Source organism: Rhinoderma darwinii, chromosome 1, assembly GCF_050947455.1.
Source record: "Rhinoderma darwinii isolate aRhiDar2 chromosome 1, aRhiDar2.hap1, whole genome shotgun sequence".
Taxonomy (NCBI): Eukaryota; Metazoa; Chordata; class Amphibia; order Anura; family Rhinodermatidae; genus Rhinoderma; species Rhinoderma darwinii.
This window is the reverse complement of record NC_134687.1, coordinates 39833483-39851354: the sequence shown is the minus strand read 5'-3', so window position 1 is coordinate 39851354 and position 17872 is coordinate 39833483. Positions and strand designations below refer to the sequence as shown.

The 17872-nt window shown below is 41.3% G+C and overlaps 1 protein-coding gene across 8 annotated transcripts in view; it reads right to left on the bottom strand.

Annotated features, from left to right (window-relative positions):
- Positions 1 to 17872, bottom strand: part of JAKMIP1 (janus kinase and microtubule interacting protein 1) — a 148217-nt gene that overhangs the window by 18700 nt on the left and 111645 nt on the right. For 5 of the 8 annotated variants that reach the window (XM_075857945.1, XM_075857937.1, XM_075857901.1 and 2 more), the window contains 6 exons: positions 11535 to 11636; positions 9397 to 9450; positions 6615 to 6680; positions 3898 to 3978; positions 3079 to 3156; positions 1683 to 1886 (listed from right to left, as the gene is read on the bottom strand). In XM_075857945.1, the coding sequence (XP_075714060.1) occupies positions 1683 to 1886; positions 3079 to 3156; positions 3898 to 3978; positions 6615 to 6680; positions 9397 to 9450; positions 11535 to 11636 (585 nt within the window). The remainder of the gene's footprint in view (positions 1 to 1682; positions 1887 to 3078; positions 3157 to 3897; positions 3979 to 6614; positions 6681 to 9396; positions 9451 to 11534; positions 11637 to 17872) is intronic. The other 3 variants (XM_075857919.1, XM_075857927.1, XM_075857964.1) reach the window with 3 other exon arrangements.

Here is a 17872-nt window from a genome sequence, read left to right as displayed (position 1 = left end):
TCAGGAAGGTCAAAAGTGGCTAAAGAGGGAAGGGGTTAAGTCATAATCCCATAACACTGGCAAGCACTGGCAGACAGCGGGACGAGATCGCCTTCTGTTTCCTCAGCCACTTACCCACAGATTGGCATTTACATCAAGAAATTAAGGCAAATTTTTATTTTCTATGTCTATACTGTCTCTTTATAGCTAGGCATATTTACACTCAGGAGTCTGGGAAAGCTGGGTGGGAATCCAAGTGAGTCATGTTGTTTATCACCCAGTTTTCTGAGAAACAGATATAGTTCTTTAAATATGAAATCCAGTCCAAATGATCATAGATACATGCTCCAGATCATAAGATTACGTTAGTGAAGTCTGTCACTGTAAGGCAAGATTCACACACACAGGTTTGATGCAGGTTTTTTTAGACAAGCACAGGAGTGAACACAAAAGAAAAGAGATGTATCAGTTTTTTTTATAACTTTGCTTCCTTGTAGATATTCTTCTAGCTTTGATTTAAAAAAAACCTGCATCAAAACTGTGTGTGATCCTGGCTTAAGCCTAGAATCACACATGCAGTATTTGTGCCACTTTTTTGAGGAGTTGATTAAAAAAAAAAAAGCAAAGTATAAAAGAAAGACTGATATAGACACTCTACTGTGTTTCCACTCCTGTTTTTTGGTTAAAAAAAAAAATCTACAATCACACACACATGTAGTTTTCATTGTAGATTTTTTTGAATCCCTGTCATGCACCAGCCCCACAGGCCCTTCACTAGACATGACACAGTTTTATCTATTAATTTATGAGCTCACTGATGGGATTGTCCTCAACCAGTCAAAGTTTAGAGGGTGCAGGACGAGGGCAGACTGGCTAAGCTGATTACTATGTCTGTGTTACCATATGGGACGCCAGGTATATATAGTCTGCCAGGTAAATTGCCCTTACCTTTCTGGATGATGGAACAAGAGGAAACTATATATCAGGGACATGGTAAGGAACGGAGATCTCCATTATAATGTATTTTCTTATGAGTACATTTAAATGCTTACAGCTTGGACCGCAGTATGTGCAGGTATATAGATATATAGATTGTGGCGGATTATACTGCAGCCATACATAGGGAAATTCACATCATTTTTATGAAAGAGCAAAGGGCCAGACAGGGGGGTGGGCACCAGCATAGGACACAAAGTAGATACGTAGAAAAGGGGCACATTTGTGACTATATCCTTCTATATGGAATATGTACAGGCTTTGTATGTGCTCTACATTGTGTATGTAATCCAGAATTTATTGTAGAACTGCAATTACCAGAATGCCCTGAAGCCAAGTGCACTCCCACAAGAGCATAAATAGCTGTATTTTTGGGTAGTATGGGAACAGGCATGATGGATCTCACAAATAGCTGTAGATATTTTTTTCATGGTCCCCAATTTAAGAACCACAGAGCAGGTACCGCATTGGCACATCAACCCTGGGCAGAAGAAAATGTTTGTTCTCCATCATTTAGGAAGACCAAAAAAGTTTATGTTAACGATAGGGATTGTAACTTTTTAGTCCCCCAGCCATTGCCCCAGTGCACCTACTACTACTCCCCTCCTCTTCAGCCCTATTACCCCCAATAGTGATGCGCTTCATAAGTTACAGAGTTCACAAATCAATCATTCATTCATTTTTTTTCATTGCTCTATGTCTTGTACCTGTTGTGCCTGATGTAAGAGCTCCATGCGCTCGTGTAGGATCTGACTGTCAAACTCTCGGCTCTGCCGCAGGATCTGCCTTCGCAGTTTTTCCACTGCCGCCCTCAAGTCTTCTCTCTGCGCCTCATTCAGACATTCACGGACTCTCCTCCCAGGCTCATGCTGCAAAGCATTATAGAGCGTGGCCTCCAGCTCCTGGATTTTCTAGCACAAGTCACAACATTCACCAAAAGTTGTGTGTTCAAGGGAGACAAAATAGGTAGAGAAACAAATAGGAATACAGCGATGTACCACTAAAGCACTGTTCTGAATACCACACAGATGTAGCCACGTTTATCTTGACTGATAACTTGCTGCAGTGTTATATCGCACAACAAAAGCCAATGAAAAGCCATTGAAAAAGTCAAGATAGTTTCTTGCCACTGTGTATTTAATGCGTCAAGAGTCAAGATAAAGAGGGCTACATCCGTATGTCCACATAGATATAAAAATATATACATACATATGCACTCTTGTAACATTGTAACAAATATTGTTACAAATGCCCACTTTCTGGAGAGATCTGAAAAGTATAGTTACATAGGTTGAAAAAAAGACACAGGTCCATCAATTTCAACATTCCTCAATAAATTACCCGTCGTTTATTGCTTGATTAATTATAACCCTCAATCCCGTTTGTCACTTAATAATCCTCTAGCCTTTTACGGACATGGTATCTGCCATTACTACCTCTTGGGGTAGGGCACTCCATAGTTTGACTACTCTGAGGGCTTGCCACACGTAGCGGAATTGCTGCGTATTTTCCGTCCAGAATTGCGGACGGAAAATACGCAGAATACAGTAGCAGCCACGCGGGTGAGATTTAACTAATCTCATACATGCGCTGCGTACATTTTCCGACCAGAAATTGACATGCGGTGCGTATTTTTCATGTCAATTCCTGCTGCGGAAAGTGGACAGAATTCGCACCATTTTCTGCAGTAACAAAAAAACAGGAAATGGCGCGGTTTTTCCGCAGCGGAAATCCTGCTAGTTTCTATGGAACTGCTGCAGAAATTTTCTGCAGCAATTTCGTTACGCGTGGACAAGCCCTTACTGTAAAGAACTCTTTCCTATATTGATGTTAATGGAGTATCTCAAACTCCCCATACGTGGTCCAATTGTGGTCTGGATTGGAAAACACAATCAAATGATCAGCTGGGGATCGGGCTGTATATGGCAATTTACTATTCATTTCACCTGCAGTAGTGGCGTGAGCAAACAGGACATCATGCCCTAACACAGTTGCTCTCCACACCGGCCATTAAAGGGGGGTCCCATAATACTCTCCAGAACCCAAAATCTCCAAAAATACTTATCACTTTACAATGTATTTAGGTTCATACTAAACGCCTACCATATGTGCTTGATCAAGTGCCTGCTTCCGGTAATCAAGTTCTTCTTCTAAGTAGCCCTTCTGCTTGCTAAACAATTCCTAAAAAATTAAAGTAGTAGAAATTAAAGGGAGTAAATAATGTTCAAGTAAATCAAGGACCTCCGAGTAACAATATTAGGGAGTTCTCGGACTTGACATTATGAAGCAGAACATCTGCTAAATGGATTACGGCATCTCTAGAAGATGTTGAGTCTCAAGAGATCATGATAAATGGGAGTTTCCAACCCTGTGTATCAGCTCTATGACTAGAAGTGAGGCTAGCTGCGCCAGTGATACAGATATAGCAGACACCAGTGATACAGATATAGCAGGCGCCAGTGATACAGATATAGCAGGCGCCAGTGATACAGATATAGCAGGCGCCAGTGATACAGATATAGCAGGCGCCAGTGATACAGATATAGCAGGCGCCAGTGATACAGATATAGCAGGCGCCAGTGATACAGATATAGCAGGCGCCAGTGATACAGATATAGCAGGCGCCAGTGATACAGATATAGCAGGCGCCAGTGATACAGATATAGCAGACGGCCGTGATTATAGTCAACCTGCCAATGAAGTGTGATCAGTACAAGGCGGGCAAGGAGTTTCATTGCTTCTCAGGAGGTGTCACCTTGTGTTCCAAGATGCAACATGGAACAGAGGACAGTTCACTCCGAAGGTCTTTTAACATCTGGAGTCATTAAATAAACTGACCGTGAATGTAATGGAGATCTCAAAACTCTCAGAATGAAGAAAAAGTTCCGGTGATATGAAGAATTTTACAAAAACTCCACTTACTCGTAATCTTACCTTCTCATTTTCCAGATCTATCATTTTCTGAGTCAGGGCGGCTTCAGTCACCTCAATCTGCTTTAACCACTGCAACCAAATACACATATAATATCCAACCATTAATCATTCATCCTTGGGAATTTAATCTTCATAGAGCAGGCTCCGGGTGGAGATAATCTGGGACGTATAACACAGATTATGCATCAGATGAGACAGATTACTGTATGTCCAGCTGGCTATAAATGAGGAAATGTCTCACCATCACCTATAGCTGGCGAGAAATCCTTCTGTCCTCAGTCTCCCATCTGCACTGCCAGGAGATCGTCTTCTTAACCCCTTAACTACCAGGCCCATTTTGACTGAACATTCTTTTTCCACTGTCGTATTCTAAGGGTCTTAACCTTTTTCTTTTTTCTTCAACATAACTGTCTGAGAGCTTGTTTATTTTGCAGGAGGAGTTGTATTTTTTTAATTGCATATATTATAATGATTTACTTTTCTTAACATTTTTCGGAGGGAATTGAAAAAAAACAAACAGCTACTCCAGCATTGTTTTTCATGTTTTAAATTTACATCATACACTAGATGTGATAGTTTACAGGTGACCCGCCGTCACTGAACCGGTCAGGTCCGCGGGATTGACGGATTCAGTGAATACCGCTAATTTGTAATAAAACTTATTTACAAAGGTTATTAACAGAAACTAAGGCCCCATGCACATGACCGTAGTTTTCATCCGTAATTACGGATCAGGTAGTTACAGATGCGGACCCATTCATTTCTATAGGCCACGGACACCTTTCCGTATATTAACGGATATGTGTCCGGGCCTTAGAAATGATCCACAAAATACAGAACATGTCCTATTCTTGTCCGCAATTGCGTCACTGACTAGACCATAGAATTGCAGATGGCTACGGATGTGCATCCGTATTTGCAGACAGCAAAAACCCTTATAGTCGTGTGCATGAGTTCTAATACATTTTTATTAAAAATTACAAAAGCCATTTTAAAACATTTACATAGCCTTTAAACAAAAATGACTTATTTTTACATCTCCACAGTCCAAGAGCCGTGACTTTTGTATTTTTCCGTCAATGTAGCTGTATGTCAGCTTGTTTTTTGTGGGACGAAATGTAGTTTTCATTGGTACTATTTTGGGGTATATGGGACTTATTAACTTCTTTTTTTGGGAATAACTATAAAAAAAAGGAATTTTGCCATTGTTTTTTACGTGTTTTTTTGTACGCCATTCACCCGGCGGTTTAATTAATATGTTAACTTTGTTGTTCTGGTCTATTGTTTATTTATTTTTTGGGGCTAAATAAAAACAGAAAAAAGGGGTTTTATTTTATTTTTACTGTATTCTTTTTTTTTTTTTATAAACTATATTTAGCAGTTTTAAATTTATAATTTTTGTCCCACTAAGAGACTTTACTTTGTGATCTTTTAATCGCTGATATAATACTTTTAATATAATTAATATACTAAAGCATTATTGCCTGTCAGTGCATACCAGGCTGAAAACTTAGTCTACACTTCACTGGCTCCAAGATCCTTCGCATTTTTTTTTTAAATCAGATCCTATGATCTTCCATGAAGTGACTGGCTACCATTTGCAGATCCCAACAATGTGGTTGACTACTGTACATGTAGATAAACAACATAAGACTAGATGCAGAAAGTTGCTCAGACGGGTAAAATGTACCTTACAACAACTAAAAAGCATAGAAATAACAAAGAGATTTCTAGATATGATGTGACCCATTCAAAGGGAACCGGTCACGTTGAACTTGCTGTCCTATATGAAGGCAGCATGTCACAGAGCGGGGGGAGATGGGCAGATGGTCCAAAAAGATTCAGGACAACCTGTAAGTTCTTCATTTAAATCCCTGCTCACTGTGGGCTAAAGAGTCCAGTGGGCGGTGTCAAGTCAACCATTGATTGACTGCCTTTCCTGTATGAGTGTGCATACAGAAATAGTTGTCAATCACTGAGTAGGACCGCCCACTGGGCTCTTCAGCAGGAATTTATATCAGTAAAACACAGGTTTATTCTCAATCTTTTCCCAGAAAACGATATATCAATCTGCTCAGCTCCTCCTGCTCTACAACATGATGTCCACAGAATTGACTGGCTGAATTATATTTTTGTTATTTCTAAAAAAAAATCTAATCTACATCGATGAGTAACATCTAGAATTTGCCAGAGAACCTAGTTAGTCCAATTATATATAACATATGTCTGCGGAGCAGGGAGGCAGCTGATTGAGGGACACTAAGCAACCAAGAGACAAAACACTGTTCTCTTTAGCAAAAGCCAGCTCTTTCAATACTAATCTCAGATTGATAATTGCCCCATTATACGCGGAGAACAGGAGTCGGATTATGAATGACAAATAGACTAGAACCTCTTTACGTGACAGGTACTTTATCCATCATTATGTATTTTTGCTAAAAACTGGAACGCTGAATGTTTAACCAGGGCCATGAAGCTCCAGCCTCGGTGTAAAACCACATATTAGCCAGCTGCGTTTTCTGCCGATTCCAAACCTATTGTATAATCCCTTTAAAATTCATTACTTGCATTGGCAAAAAATATATAATTTTCCCACTGCTTCCCTGCAGGAATCAGCAGCAGCATACAGCCACAATTTATGGCAGTCTGCATTCTGTGAATAGAGTAAACAGGGAGGAAAGGATTGTACATGGAAGGGTTTGTACCTTTTCACAGAGTGATAAAACAGTTCCTGCCTGGATTACTGCGACTTGTTCTTCATTCCTCAAATTCTGGAAGAAAGATCAATGTTACAAATACTCGAGAGGATATACAGTGTCTTCATCTCCTATATTCATACCATTTCTGGAAGACTACCAAACAGTACTACTACTCATCACCTCCCTCCTATGCTCTGCATGATGTACTAACAGTGTTCATTGAAAAAAATGCTTTCTTCCGACTTTAGACATTGTAGCCACAAAACGAATAGTGAAAAAAAAAAAGGATAATAAATTCATAGGATTCTATGTATGCAGAGCTTTTGTAGGCTTTTGCATGTTCTTTTCTATAAAAAGCTTAATGCACATGACCGTGTGTGCCGGCCGAGTCCCGTCCGTAACCCGTGGAAAGATAGGACATGTCCACGGATCGGAGAGTCAGGTCTGTGAAAACTATCGGGTGCCACTCGGATGCCATGAAAAACGGCCCGAGTGGCACTCGGTCGTGTGCAACTGGCATAAGGCAGAAATCACTCATCCAGTTTTTGGAGCCAAAGCCATGAGTGTATCCAAGATGAAGGAAATGTATCAGCCAGTTCTTTATACTTCCCCTTCCTTATGGATCTACTCCTGGCTTTGGCTTCAAAAACTGCATTAAAAACTGGATCAAATTAATATGATTCCATTTTATATGTTCTCATCCACCAGATCTAAATTAAATTGCTCCTCAAACTCTTATTAAAGGGCTATTCAAATTTTTTACATTTATAGCATATCACAGGGGGTCCTGATTACCTCAGGAACCCCCCCAAACAATGAGAGAATGGGTTCCTGTTCCATCAGGTGAGGTGGCTCCTGCATTCAGATGAATGAATGGTGAGGTGGCCGTGCATGTGCGTGGCTTTCCCTATTCAAGTTTATAGGACTTACGTAAACGGCTGTACATCTTTAAAACCAGTAAGAAAGGAAGGAGTGTCAATTACTCGAAGCTATTTTTTTTTAGCTTTTGACTGTTCAAGACCATTCAGCCACTAGGTTTCCTTACTATGGTTTCACATAGCCTCATGCTGAACTTTAAAGTGGATCTGTCAGCAGACTATGCAGCTGTATGTAAGGGCAGTATTTTACAGCTGCAGGGCTGTACTCCTAGTAGCCAAAACGGCACCAAAAAATCCCCCCACCTCTCGCTGCGGTAACTCTCTATGCACATATACACAGCAGCCTGTCATTCACCAGCATGTAGGGCGGGGGATGGTATGGAAAGCGCTCACCTCCCGAATACAGAAAACTCATAACTATCAGGGTATGTTCACACACACTAATTACGGACGTAATTCGGGCGTTTTTGCCCCGAATTACGTCCGAAAAATGCGCCTCAATAGCGTTGACAAACATCTGCCCATTGAAAGCAATGGGCTGACGTTGGTCTGTTCACACGAGGCGTATATTTACGCGCCACTGTCAAATGACGGCGCGTAAATAGACGCCCGCGTCAAAGAAGTGAACTGTCACTTCTTGGGGCGTAATTGGAGCCGTTATTCATTGACTCCAATGAAAAGCAGCGCCAATTACGTCCGTAATGGACGCGGCGTTCAAGCGCCTGCACATGCCGTTACGGCTGAAATTACGGGGATGTTTCCTCCTGAAAACATCCCCGTAATTTCAGCCTTTACAGACGATGCCGTGTGAACATACCCTCAGTCCGCTTTATTTCAGCGCTTCTATTAGCCAAAAGGCACAACTTTTTTGGCTACTAGGCCAATTTGCTTTTAGTGTTTTATTAAAAAATGTTTTATTTATTTGTGTGTTTTACTTTTTTTTACTTTGTAACTTTTTCTTGTCTATGGGGGCTGCCATTTTAGATTAACGACACATACAGAGATGGAATACGGCACATACATCCCCATAGAGAATGCGAACGGGGCCCGTTCCATCCACTATGCTGTACGCCGTCTGTGTGGGAACGGCGCATGCGCCGCTCCCACACAGTCCAAATTGAAGGTCTTCGGCCATTTTCTTGTGGACCGGAAGCCGCGGCCGGACAGTAAGATTACTACTTCCGGTCGCGGCTTCCGGACATGTGTTCTGAAGCAAGCACGAGGAGCAGAGGGAGCGGACGGACCAGAGGGAGCGGACGGACCGGAGGGAGCGGCGGCGGCAGGTAAGTTAGGTCTGTGTATGTAAGTGTTTTACTGTGTGATTACTAGTGTATGTAAACCTACTACACTGTGTGTTAGCTCAAAAAATGGCGACCTACAGGATAAGGGAGTGGGGATTCTGTGAGCTCACTAGAGCGAGTGTGTATTCTCAAATTTTGCAGCATAAAGCAATGTGGTTGCTTTACCACATGCCAATGCTGCAATTTTGGGAATTGCTCCATCTAGTGACCAGCACTGGGAATGTTATAAATTAGAATCTAATTTATAATATTTCCTGACTCGTGAAAAAATTAAAAAAATTAGAACAATGTTTAATCATTTATACACTAACTGTTTAACTAAAAAAAATTTAAAAAACATTTCTAGCGACACATTCCCTTTAAGTGTGTAAATGCTACCGGAGCTCCAAAAATACATTGCTCTCCAGCAGAATTCTAACTTTAACTTTGGATGTAAATGGAGAAGAAAATATAATACCCAAATCAATGCTAGAAAAGTAAAACATGCATATAGGTTTAAACTATAAAACGTTGGCGGTATTCTTTGAGGGTGACTTTGCTAGGTAAGGTATTTGTCGAAACCAAGAAACAGCCACAGATTGGTTATTAATTTTCAAGATGAAAAATTACCCCATTATCTCCCAGTATATCCAGCTTCTTCATTAGTTCTGAAATATCCACATCCTGAAAGAAAGCAACCACATGAGTAAAACCAGGCCATTCCCTGCAGTCAGTAATAATCCAGAAATACAAAGTGGAGAATGACTGAAAGCAAAACGTACAAACAGCGATGCAACGTGAAGGTGATGATTGAGAAATACATACCATGCAGCTATAGTCTGAAGACTCATGTCCCCTTGAGGCCTGCAACAGATTGTAGAGCAATCATCTGCAGGTCTCCCCGTCACTAAAAGGCTCGAATCACTGTTCAAGCATCAATACAGGTTGTTCTATACAGTGGCATGAGGGATACGAAGACCCAGGCAAATATATCAAAATAGTAGAAACTCTAGGACATGCCAATGTCATGGCACATAGTAATAATGAAGATGTAAATGATCTAAACCATTGGCTGTAGGAAACCTCACAGTGTCCAAGATCGAATATAAGAACTTATTGTATTTGTTAGCTATGTGTATACAGGGGTATACGGGGATATGACATTGTTCTGCTGATTGGTGGGGTCCAAATCAAAGGGGCATCACTGTAGTAACCAACACATCGCCATCCTTATCTGTATGGCTTTCTGGTACTATAGGCCTGATCTGCAGTACCAAATATAGCAGAATGGACGAGAGCAGATCTGTATTGGGTACTGCAATGAAGGGTCCCAGGGGTCAGACCCCCACAAACTGATAGACTACCCTAATGTGAATGTTATATGCTGGAATACCCATTTACAATAATGGGGTTCTCAACCATTGATCACTTTGGTTCATATGACTCAAGATCTACCCTAAATATATCCTGCATAAAAGCAATGTAGATGTAAAACACATGGGAATCACTAGATTACTTTGGTTAACTTTTTTTTTTTTTCATCCGCTCCATGTTTCGGCTAAAAAAGACACAAAACGGATCTAAACTGTCCTGTAGGAACCCAGTCTGATGCAGACTGAAGTAAACAGAGATTAAATTGTCATCACTTTTTCAGTGTGGAGCAAAGAAAAAAATAAAGACCTAAAAAAAAATTAAAAAAAATGGTGCGGCAGAGTTTGTTGCAAAAATTTCTATGACTGAAAATCAGTCCCGTTCATCTAGCGTTATGCAACAGGTGCATGGATTATTCCATTCAGATGAATAGAGCTTATTTTCAGAATTTTTTTTCAACAAAATTTGCCACGTCTGACTGCATTTTAAGTCTCACGCAGATATAGATGTTAGATAGTATAGGACGACATAGACAAGGTAGGGTATCTTGAACTATTGGGAAAGCTTAAACTGTATTGCTGGGTAAAAACAGAAAATTAAAATGTTTGGGTTTTATGGGGTCATAACCCCCCCCCCCCCAAAAAACCCTTTACGCACTTTGGGTCCCGTGAAGTACCTACAGAGGGGAGTCATGATCACTCCTATTGTCTGTATACAGAAATACTACCTCTGCTAGATCTATAGAAGTATACAGAAAAGGAGTTCTCCAAGGGTGTAAGCGTAATTATAGAAAACAACCCCTGAAGTCTCCCAATAGCAGATACTACAGTAGAAGATTTTCAGGAGTGGGATAATAACTAATTTGTCCCTGTGCAGGGATGCAATGTTCTGAGATCGGTCTTGTTGTATGGCACACGTTAGCATCTAGTCTTAGTCATGAGATTAAATACAATGTTTAAGCCTTAATCGATTATAATAATTTTTTAACCAAGCCAATGGTTTAAAGGAATGTACGCGTGTAGAGCGGCTGAATGAATCGAGGCTGCAAATTACTTGTGATGTCACCAGCTATGAGTGACATCACAGGAAGCTTTTCTAATAAGACCATTTCACGGTCCATGTCACAAAATAGTTATCTTCATGGTTTGAAGTGAAGTTTCGCACTTTTATCTTTACCCCATGAGCACATACAAAGGTATTATGGAACTATTACAGGATTGAAACAGCAAATATAAGCTGTACAATGGTGACGGTGACCATGCATGACATCATGTTTCATGGGTACCAATAACGACATATGTAAGGGATGCTTGGTTAACATGTCTACATCAACAATGGGTTAATGGCAGTGAGAACACATAGTATGTACCAGAAGAGAGAAGTGAATCTGCATCTACCTTAATTCCTTCCTGCTGACAGAATAGCTGCAGAGCGCTTCCATTATTTTCTGGGAAGCTGGCTATATGGAGGTTAAAGGCTGGAGACCTTCGTTCTCTCTCCTGGGAAAAAATGTGTTATTTTACATTTGAACCTAATAGAAAACCTAGGAATGTCATGGAGTATCGCCCTGCTATAAACAGAGAGGACATGTGGAAACCACAACCAAATAAGCTTCTACACATTAGGCCTGATTTACACGAGCGTGTGCGTTTTGCCGACGCAAAAGGCACTTAACAGCTCCGTGTGTCATCAGTGTATGATGCGCGGCTGCGTGATTTTCGCGTAGCCGCCATCATTATGACACTCCGTTTGGATGTTTGTAAACAGAAAAGCACGTGGTGCTTTTCTGTTTACATTCATCCTTTTGACAGCTGTTGCGCGAAACACGCAGTTCGCACGGAAATACTTCCGTGCGACCTGCGTGGTTTTCACGCACCCATTGACTTCAATGGGTGCGTGATGCGCGAAAAACGCAGAAATATAGAACATGTCGTGAGTTTTACTCAGCGGACTCACGCTGCGCAAAACTCATGGACTGTCTGCACTGCCCCATAGCCTAATATAGGTGCGTATATTACGCTCGTGTAAATGATGCCTAAGTCAAGGGGCTCCTCACCCTCACACAACCATCACTTATTGACTTCTCTTGCCCTCCTAAGCTATAGAAGACCCCACTAGGAATATAGATAATGTTAAACTTGTATGATGGTGTACACAAGACAATAAATTCAAGTTGCCTGAAGGTGGAGCCCCATGTAACAACTCCAAGTATTTTAATAACTTTAATGGTGACCCTCAAACTTTTACATTTCACAGCCATCTACAGAAAAAGTTGTGTATCTCTGAAAACACTTTTCTATTACTTTCATGCCTTTTCTTTTCCATTGACAGTCAATCAGCTGATTGTGGGGGTGTCTGGTTGCGGATCAGCTCCACTGATCAGTTAATATTGCCAAAGAAAACTGAAAACGCCTGCACATACTGACAAGATAATGTCGTTTTTCAAAGCACCCATTTAAATAAATACGTAACCATGTACTAGTCCTTCTCAATGAATTAGAATATCATTTCAGTAATTCAATTAAAAAAGTGAAACTCATATATTCTATAGATTCATTACACACAGAGTGATCTATTTCCTGCATTTTTTTTCTTTTAATGTTGATTATTATGGTAACAGTTAATGAAACCCCCAAATTTAGTCTCTCAGAAAATTTGATGATTATATTGATAGTTGTAGGGGATTCTATAATCAGGAAGACGGATAGAATAATTTGTCGCCAAGACCGCCTCAACCGAATGGTTTGCGGTCTCGCTAGTGCCAGGGTTCGGCATGTGGTGGAACGGGTGGATAAATTGCTGGGAGGAGCTGGTGATGATCCAGCTGTTGTGGTCCATGTAGGTACCAAAGACAAAATAAATGGTAGGTGGAGGAGCCTTAAAAATAATTTTAAAGAACTAGGCTACAAGCTGAAGGGAAGGACCTCCAAGGTTGTATTCTCAGGAATACTGCCTGTGCCATGCGCATCACAGGAAAGACAGCGGGAGCTCAGGGAGTTAAATGCATGGCTGAAGTCTTGGTGTAGAGGAGAAGGCTTTGGGTTCCTAGAGCACTGGGCTGACTTTTCATTGGGGTACAAACTGTATTCTGCAGATGATTTGCACCTAAACGGAAGGGGGTCCGCTGTGCTGGGGGAGAGAATTCAAGCTGGGGTGGCAGAGTATTTAAACTAGGGCTGAGGAGGGAGGTCTATGTAGAAAATAAAGAGATAGTTAGGTTAGAGAGGGGTCAGACCATATTGGTGGGGGGAGAAACAGACTATGGGGAGAGGACTAGACCACAGGATAAGGAGGTACTTTCGTTACAAAACAGCAGTGAAAATAAAAATGCCCAAATAATGTCAAATAATCACATTTCTGATACTGAAAGTGGAACATTTAAAGGCAAGTTAAAGTGTATGTTCACAAATGCCAGAAGTCTAGCAAGCAAAATGGGGGAGCTGGAGGCCTTGGTACTGGAAGAAAATATTGATATAGTTGGTGTTGCTGAAACATGGCCGAACTCTTCACATGACTGGGCTGTAAATCTACAGGGTTTTACACTGTTTCAGAAAGAAAGGACAAGTAGGAAAGGTGGTGGTGTATGTCTGTATGTGAGAAGTGATATGAAGGAGAGTGTGAATGAGACAGAGGGTGAAGATTGTGAGGAGGTTGAAACCTTGTGGGTAGAACTAGAAAGGGAGGAAAACACTGAAAAAAATTACTTTTGGTGTAATCTATAGACCCCCCAATATAACTGAGGAGATGGATGTTCAGCTATATAAACAGATGGAGCGGGCTGCACAGGCGGGTACTGTAGTGATAATGGGAGATTTTAATTACCGGGATATTAATTGGTGTCATGGTTCGGCTTTTACTGCAAAGGGGAGACATTTCCTCAACCTGTTGCAGGAAAATTTTATGGGCCAGTTTGTGGAAGACCTGACTAGAGGTGAAGCTCTGTTGGATCTGGTGATTTCTAATAATGCAGATCTTGTTGGGAATGTCAATGTTCGTGAAAACCTTGGTAACAGTGATCATAATATAGTTACATTTTACCTATACTGTAAAAAACAAACACAGGCTGGGAGGGCAAAAACACTTAATTTTAAGAAAGCCAATTTCCCCAGGATGAAGGCTGCAATTCAGGATATGGACTGGGAAGAACTAATGTCAAATAATGGTACAAATGATAAATGGGAGATTTTCAAATCTACTTTGGGTAATTATAGTGCAAAATTTATTCCTATAGGTAACAAGTATAAACGACTAAAATTAAACCCCACATGGCTTACACCTTCTGTGAAAGGGGCAATACATGACAAAAAAAGGGCATTTGAAAAATACAAATCTGAGGGTACAGCTGTAGCCTTTGTAAAATATAAAGAGCGTAATAAAGTCTGTAAAAAGGTAATAAAATCAGCAAAAATACAAAATGAAAGGCAGGTGGCCAAGGATAGTAAAACAAATCCCAAAAAATTCTTCAAGTATATAAATGCAAAAAAGCCAAGGTCTGAACATGTAGGACCCCTAGATAGTGGTAATGGGGTGTTGGTCACAGGGGATCAAGAGAAGGCAGAGTTACTAAATGGGCTCTTCAGCTCTGTATATACAACAGAAGAAAGAGCAGCCGATGTAGCTGGTGCCAGTGCTGTTAATATATCAGTTGATATACTGAATTGGATGAATGTAGATATGGTGCAAGCTAAATTAAATAAAATAAACATACACAAGGCCCCGGGACCAGATGAGTTACACCCTAGAGTTCTTAAAGAGCTTAGTTCAGTTATTTCTGTCCCCCTCTTCATAATATTTAGAGATTCTCTAGTGACTGGTATAGTGCCAAGGGACTGGCGAAGGGCAAATGTGGTGCCTATTTTCAAAAAGGGCTCTAGGTCTTCCCCAGGTAATTATAGACCAGTAAGCTTAACATCCATCATGGGGAAAATGTTTGAGGGGCTATTGAGGGACTATATACGGGATTATGTGACAAAAAATAGTATTACAAGTGACAGCCAGCACGGTTTTACTAAGGACAGAAGTTGTCAAACCAACCTGATTTGTTTTTATGAAGAGGTGAGCAGAAGCCTAGACAGAGGGGCCGCTGTGGATATAGTGTTTTTGGACTTTGCAAAGGCATTTGACACTGTCCCCCATAGACGACTAATGGGTAAATTAAGGACTATAGGTTTAGAAAGTATAGTTTGTAATTGGATTGAGAATTGGCTCAAGGACCATATCCAGAGAGTTGTGGTAAATGATTCCTACTCTGAATAGTCCCCAGTTATAAGTGATGTACCCCAGTGTTCAGTGCTGGGGCCACTATTATTCAAGGTATTAATCAATGATATAGAGGATGGGATTAATAGCACTATTTCTATTTTTGCAGATGACAGCAAGCTATGTAATCTAGTTCAGTCTATGGAAGATGTTCGAGAATTGCAAGCTGATTTGGACACACTAAGTGTTTGGACGTCATCTTGGCAAATGAAGTTTAATGTAGATAAATGTAAAGTTATACACCTGGGTACGAACAACCTGCATGCATCATATGTCCTAGGGGGAGCTACACTTGGGGGAGTCACTTGTTGAGAAGGATCTGGGTGTACTTGTAAATCCTAAACTAAATAACAGCATGCAATGTCAATCAGCTGCTACAAGGGCCAGCAAGATATTGTCGTGTATTAAAAGAGGCATGGACTCGCGGGACAGGGATGTAATATTACCACTTTACAAAGCATTAGTGAGGCCTCATCTAGAATATGCAGTTCAGTTCTGGGCTCCGGTTCATAGAAAGGATGCCCTGGAGTTGGAAAAAATACAAAGAAGAGCAACGAAGCTAATTAGGGGCATGGGGAATCTAAGTTATGAGGAAAGATTAAAAGAATTAAACCTATTTAGCCTTGAAAAAAAGACGACTAAGGGGGGGACATGATTAACTTATATAAATATATGAATGGCACATACAAAAAATATGGAGAAATCCTGTTCCATGTAAAACCCAAGTAGATGGCTTTAAAAAAGGCTTAGATAATTTCCTAGAACAAAAAAATATCAGCTCCTATGTGTAGAAATTTTTACCTTCCCTTTTCCCATCCCTTGGTTGAACTTGATGGACATGTGTCTTTTTTCAACCGTACAAACTATGTAACTATATAAGCCCAATTTCAAAAATGATTTTTAATACCGAAATGTTGGCCTCCTCAAAAGTATGTACAGTATATGCCCTCAATACTTGGTCGGGGCTCCTTATGCATGAATTACTGCATCAATGTGGCGTGGCATGGAGGCGATCAGCCTGTGGCACTACTGAGGTGTTATGGAAGCCCAGGTTGCTTTGATAGCGGCATTCAGCTCGTCTGCATTGTTGGGTCTGGTGTCTCGTCTTCCTCTTGACAATACCCTATAGATTCTCTATGGGGTTTAGGTCAGGCGCATTTGCTGGCCGATCAAGCAGATCGATACTGCGGTTATTAATCCCTTCACGACTGCCATACGGCTATATACGTTCTAACTGCCGATGCCCCGTGCAGTTAGCACGTGTAGAGACGTTGGCAGCCTGGAAGGGGTTTAATGAGTGCAGTGCTGCTTCAGTGTGAGCAGCACTGAACTCTCATGTGTGCTGAGGCTTTGAGAGCCCCAAGATAGACCCCCCCCCCCCACTGTAGATAGTGCCACCCACAACCCCCACAAAACCCTCTGTAGATAGCGCAACCTAAGCTCCCTCCAGCATCGGAATCCCCGGCCGACACTCTAGCCGGGGATTCTGCTACCGGATAAGCCCCTGGTATCACTATCCATATATGGACAATGACGTCAGCGGCTCTCTCTAGGAGCTGAATCCCCATTGTCAGATCACTCTGTCGGGGATTCCGCTACTGGAGAAGCCCTTGGTGTCACTATCCATATACGGCCAGTGAGGTCAGGGGCTGCTCCTGGAGCGGAATCCCCACTCTGGCAGGGGATTCCGCTTTTAGAGTTAACCCCTGACGTCACTGTCCATATATGGACAGAGACATCAGGGGCTTCCTGTATGAGCGGAATCTTCTGCCAGAGGGATTCCGCTCCTACAGGGAACTACAGTGGTGCTATTTATAGGAAAGGAGTGTCATTTACAGGGGGTGTGGCACAGCGGGGATATTGCTAAATACAGGGGGGGGGAGTTGCTATCTACAGGGGTGGTGGCACTATTTACAGGGGGCATGGCACTATCTACATGGGTACTGTACATTATATTGGCACTCTAAAGGGGACACTGGCGCTATCTACATAGGCAGTGTGTGGGACTAAGTGGGCATCATCTACAGGGAGAACGGTGGCACTAGTTACAGTGGGCACTGGCACTATTGATGTGGGCAATGTGGCACTATCTACAGTGGTACTGCGTCACTATCTACATGGGCACTGTGGTGTTTTCAGCGGTTTGGGAAAAAAAGCCCTAACGTATAAAATTCATTCTTTTTTTTTTTAACGTCCATGAAAAACAGATGGCAAATGGCGGTAAAAACGGTCAGACGGCCGAGAAACGAATTCCAATTTTGAGACACATTGATGCAAAACAGCCATGAAAAACTTTTCACTGTCGTGTGTATATAGCCCTCTTCAATTTCCCCTCAAAGCGATCCAGGGTGACGGAGAGATAAAAGGACTAATTGTTACAGAGCTGTACAGTGTGAATTATATATATATATATATATATATATATATATAAATAAAAAAAATGAAAGCTTCATTAGTCTTGTTAACCCCTTCCCTC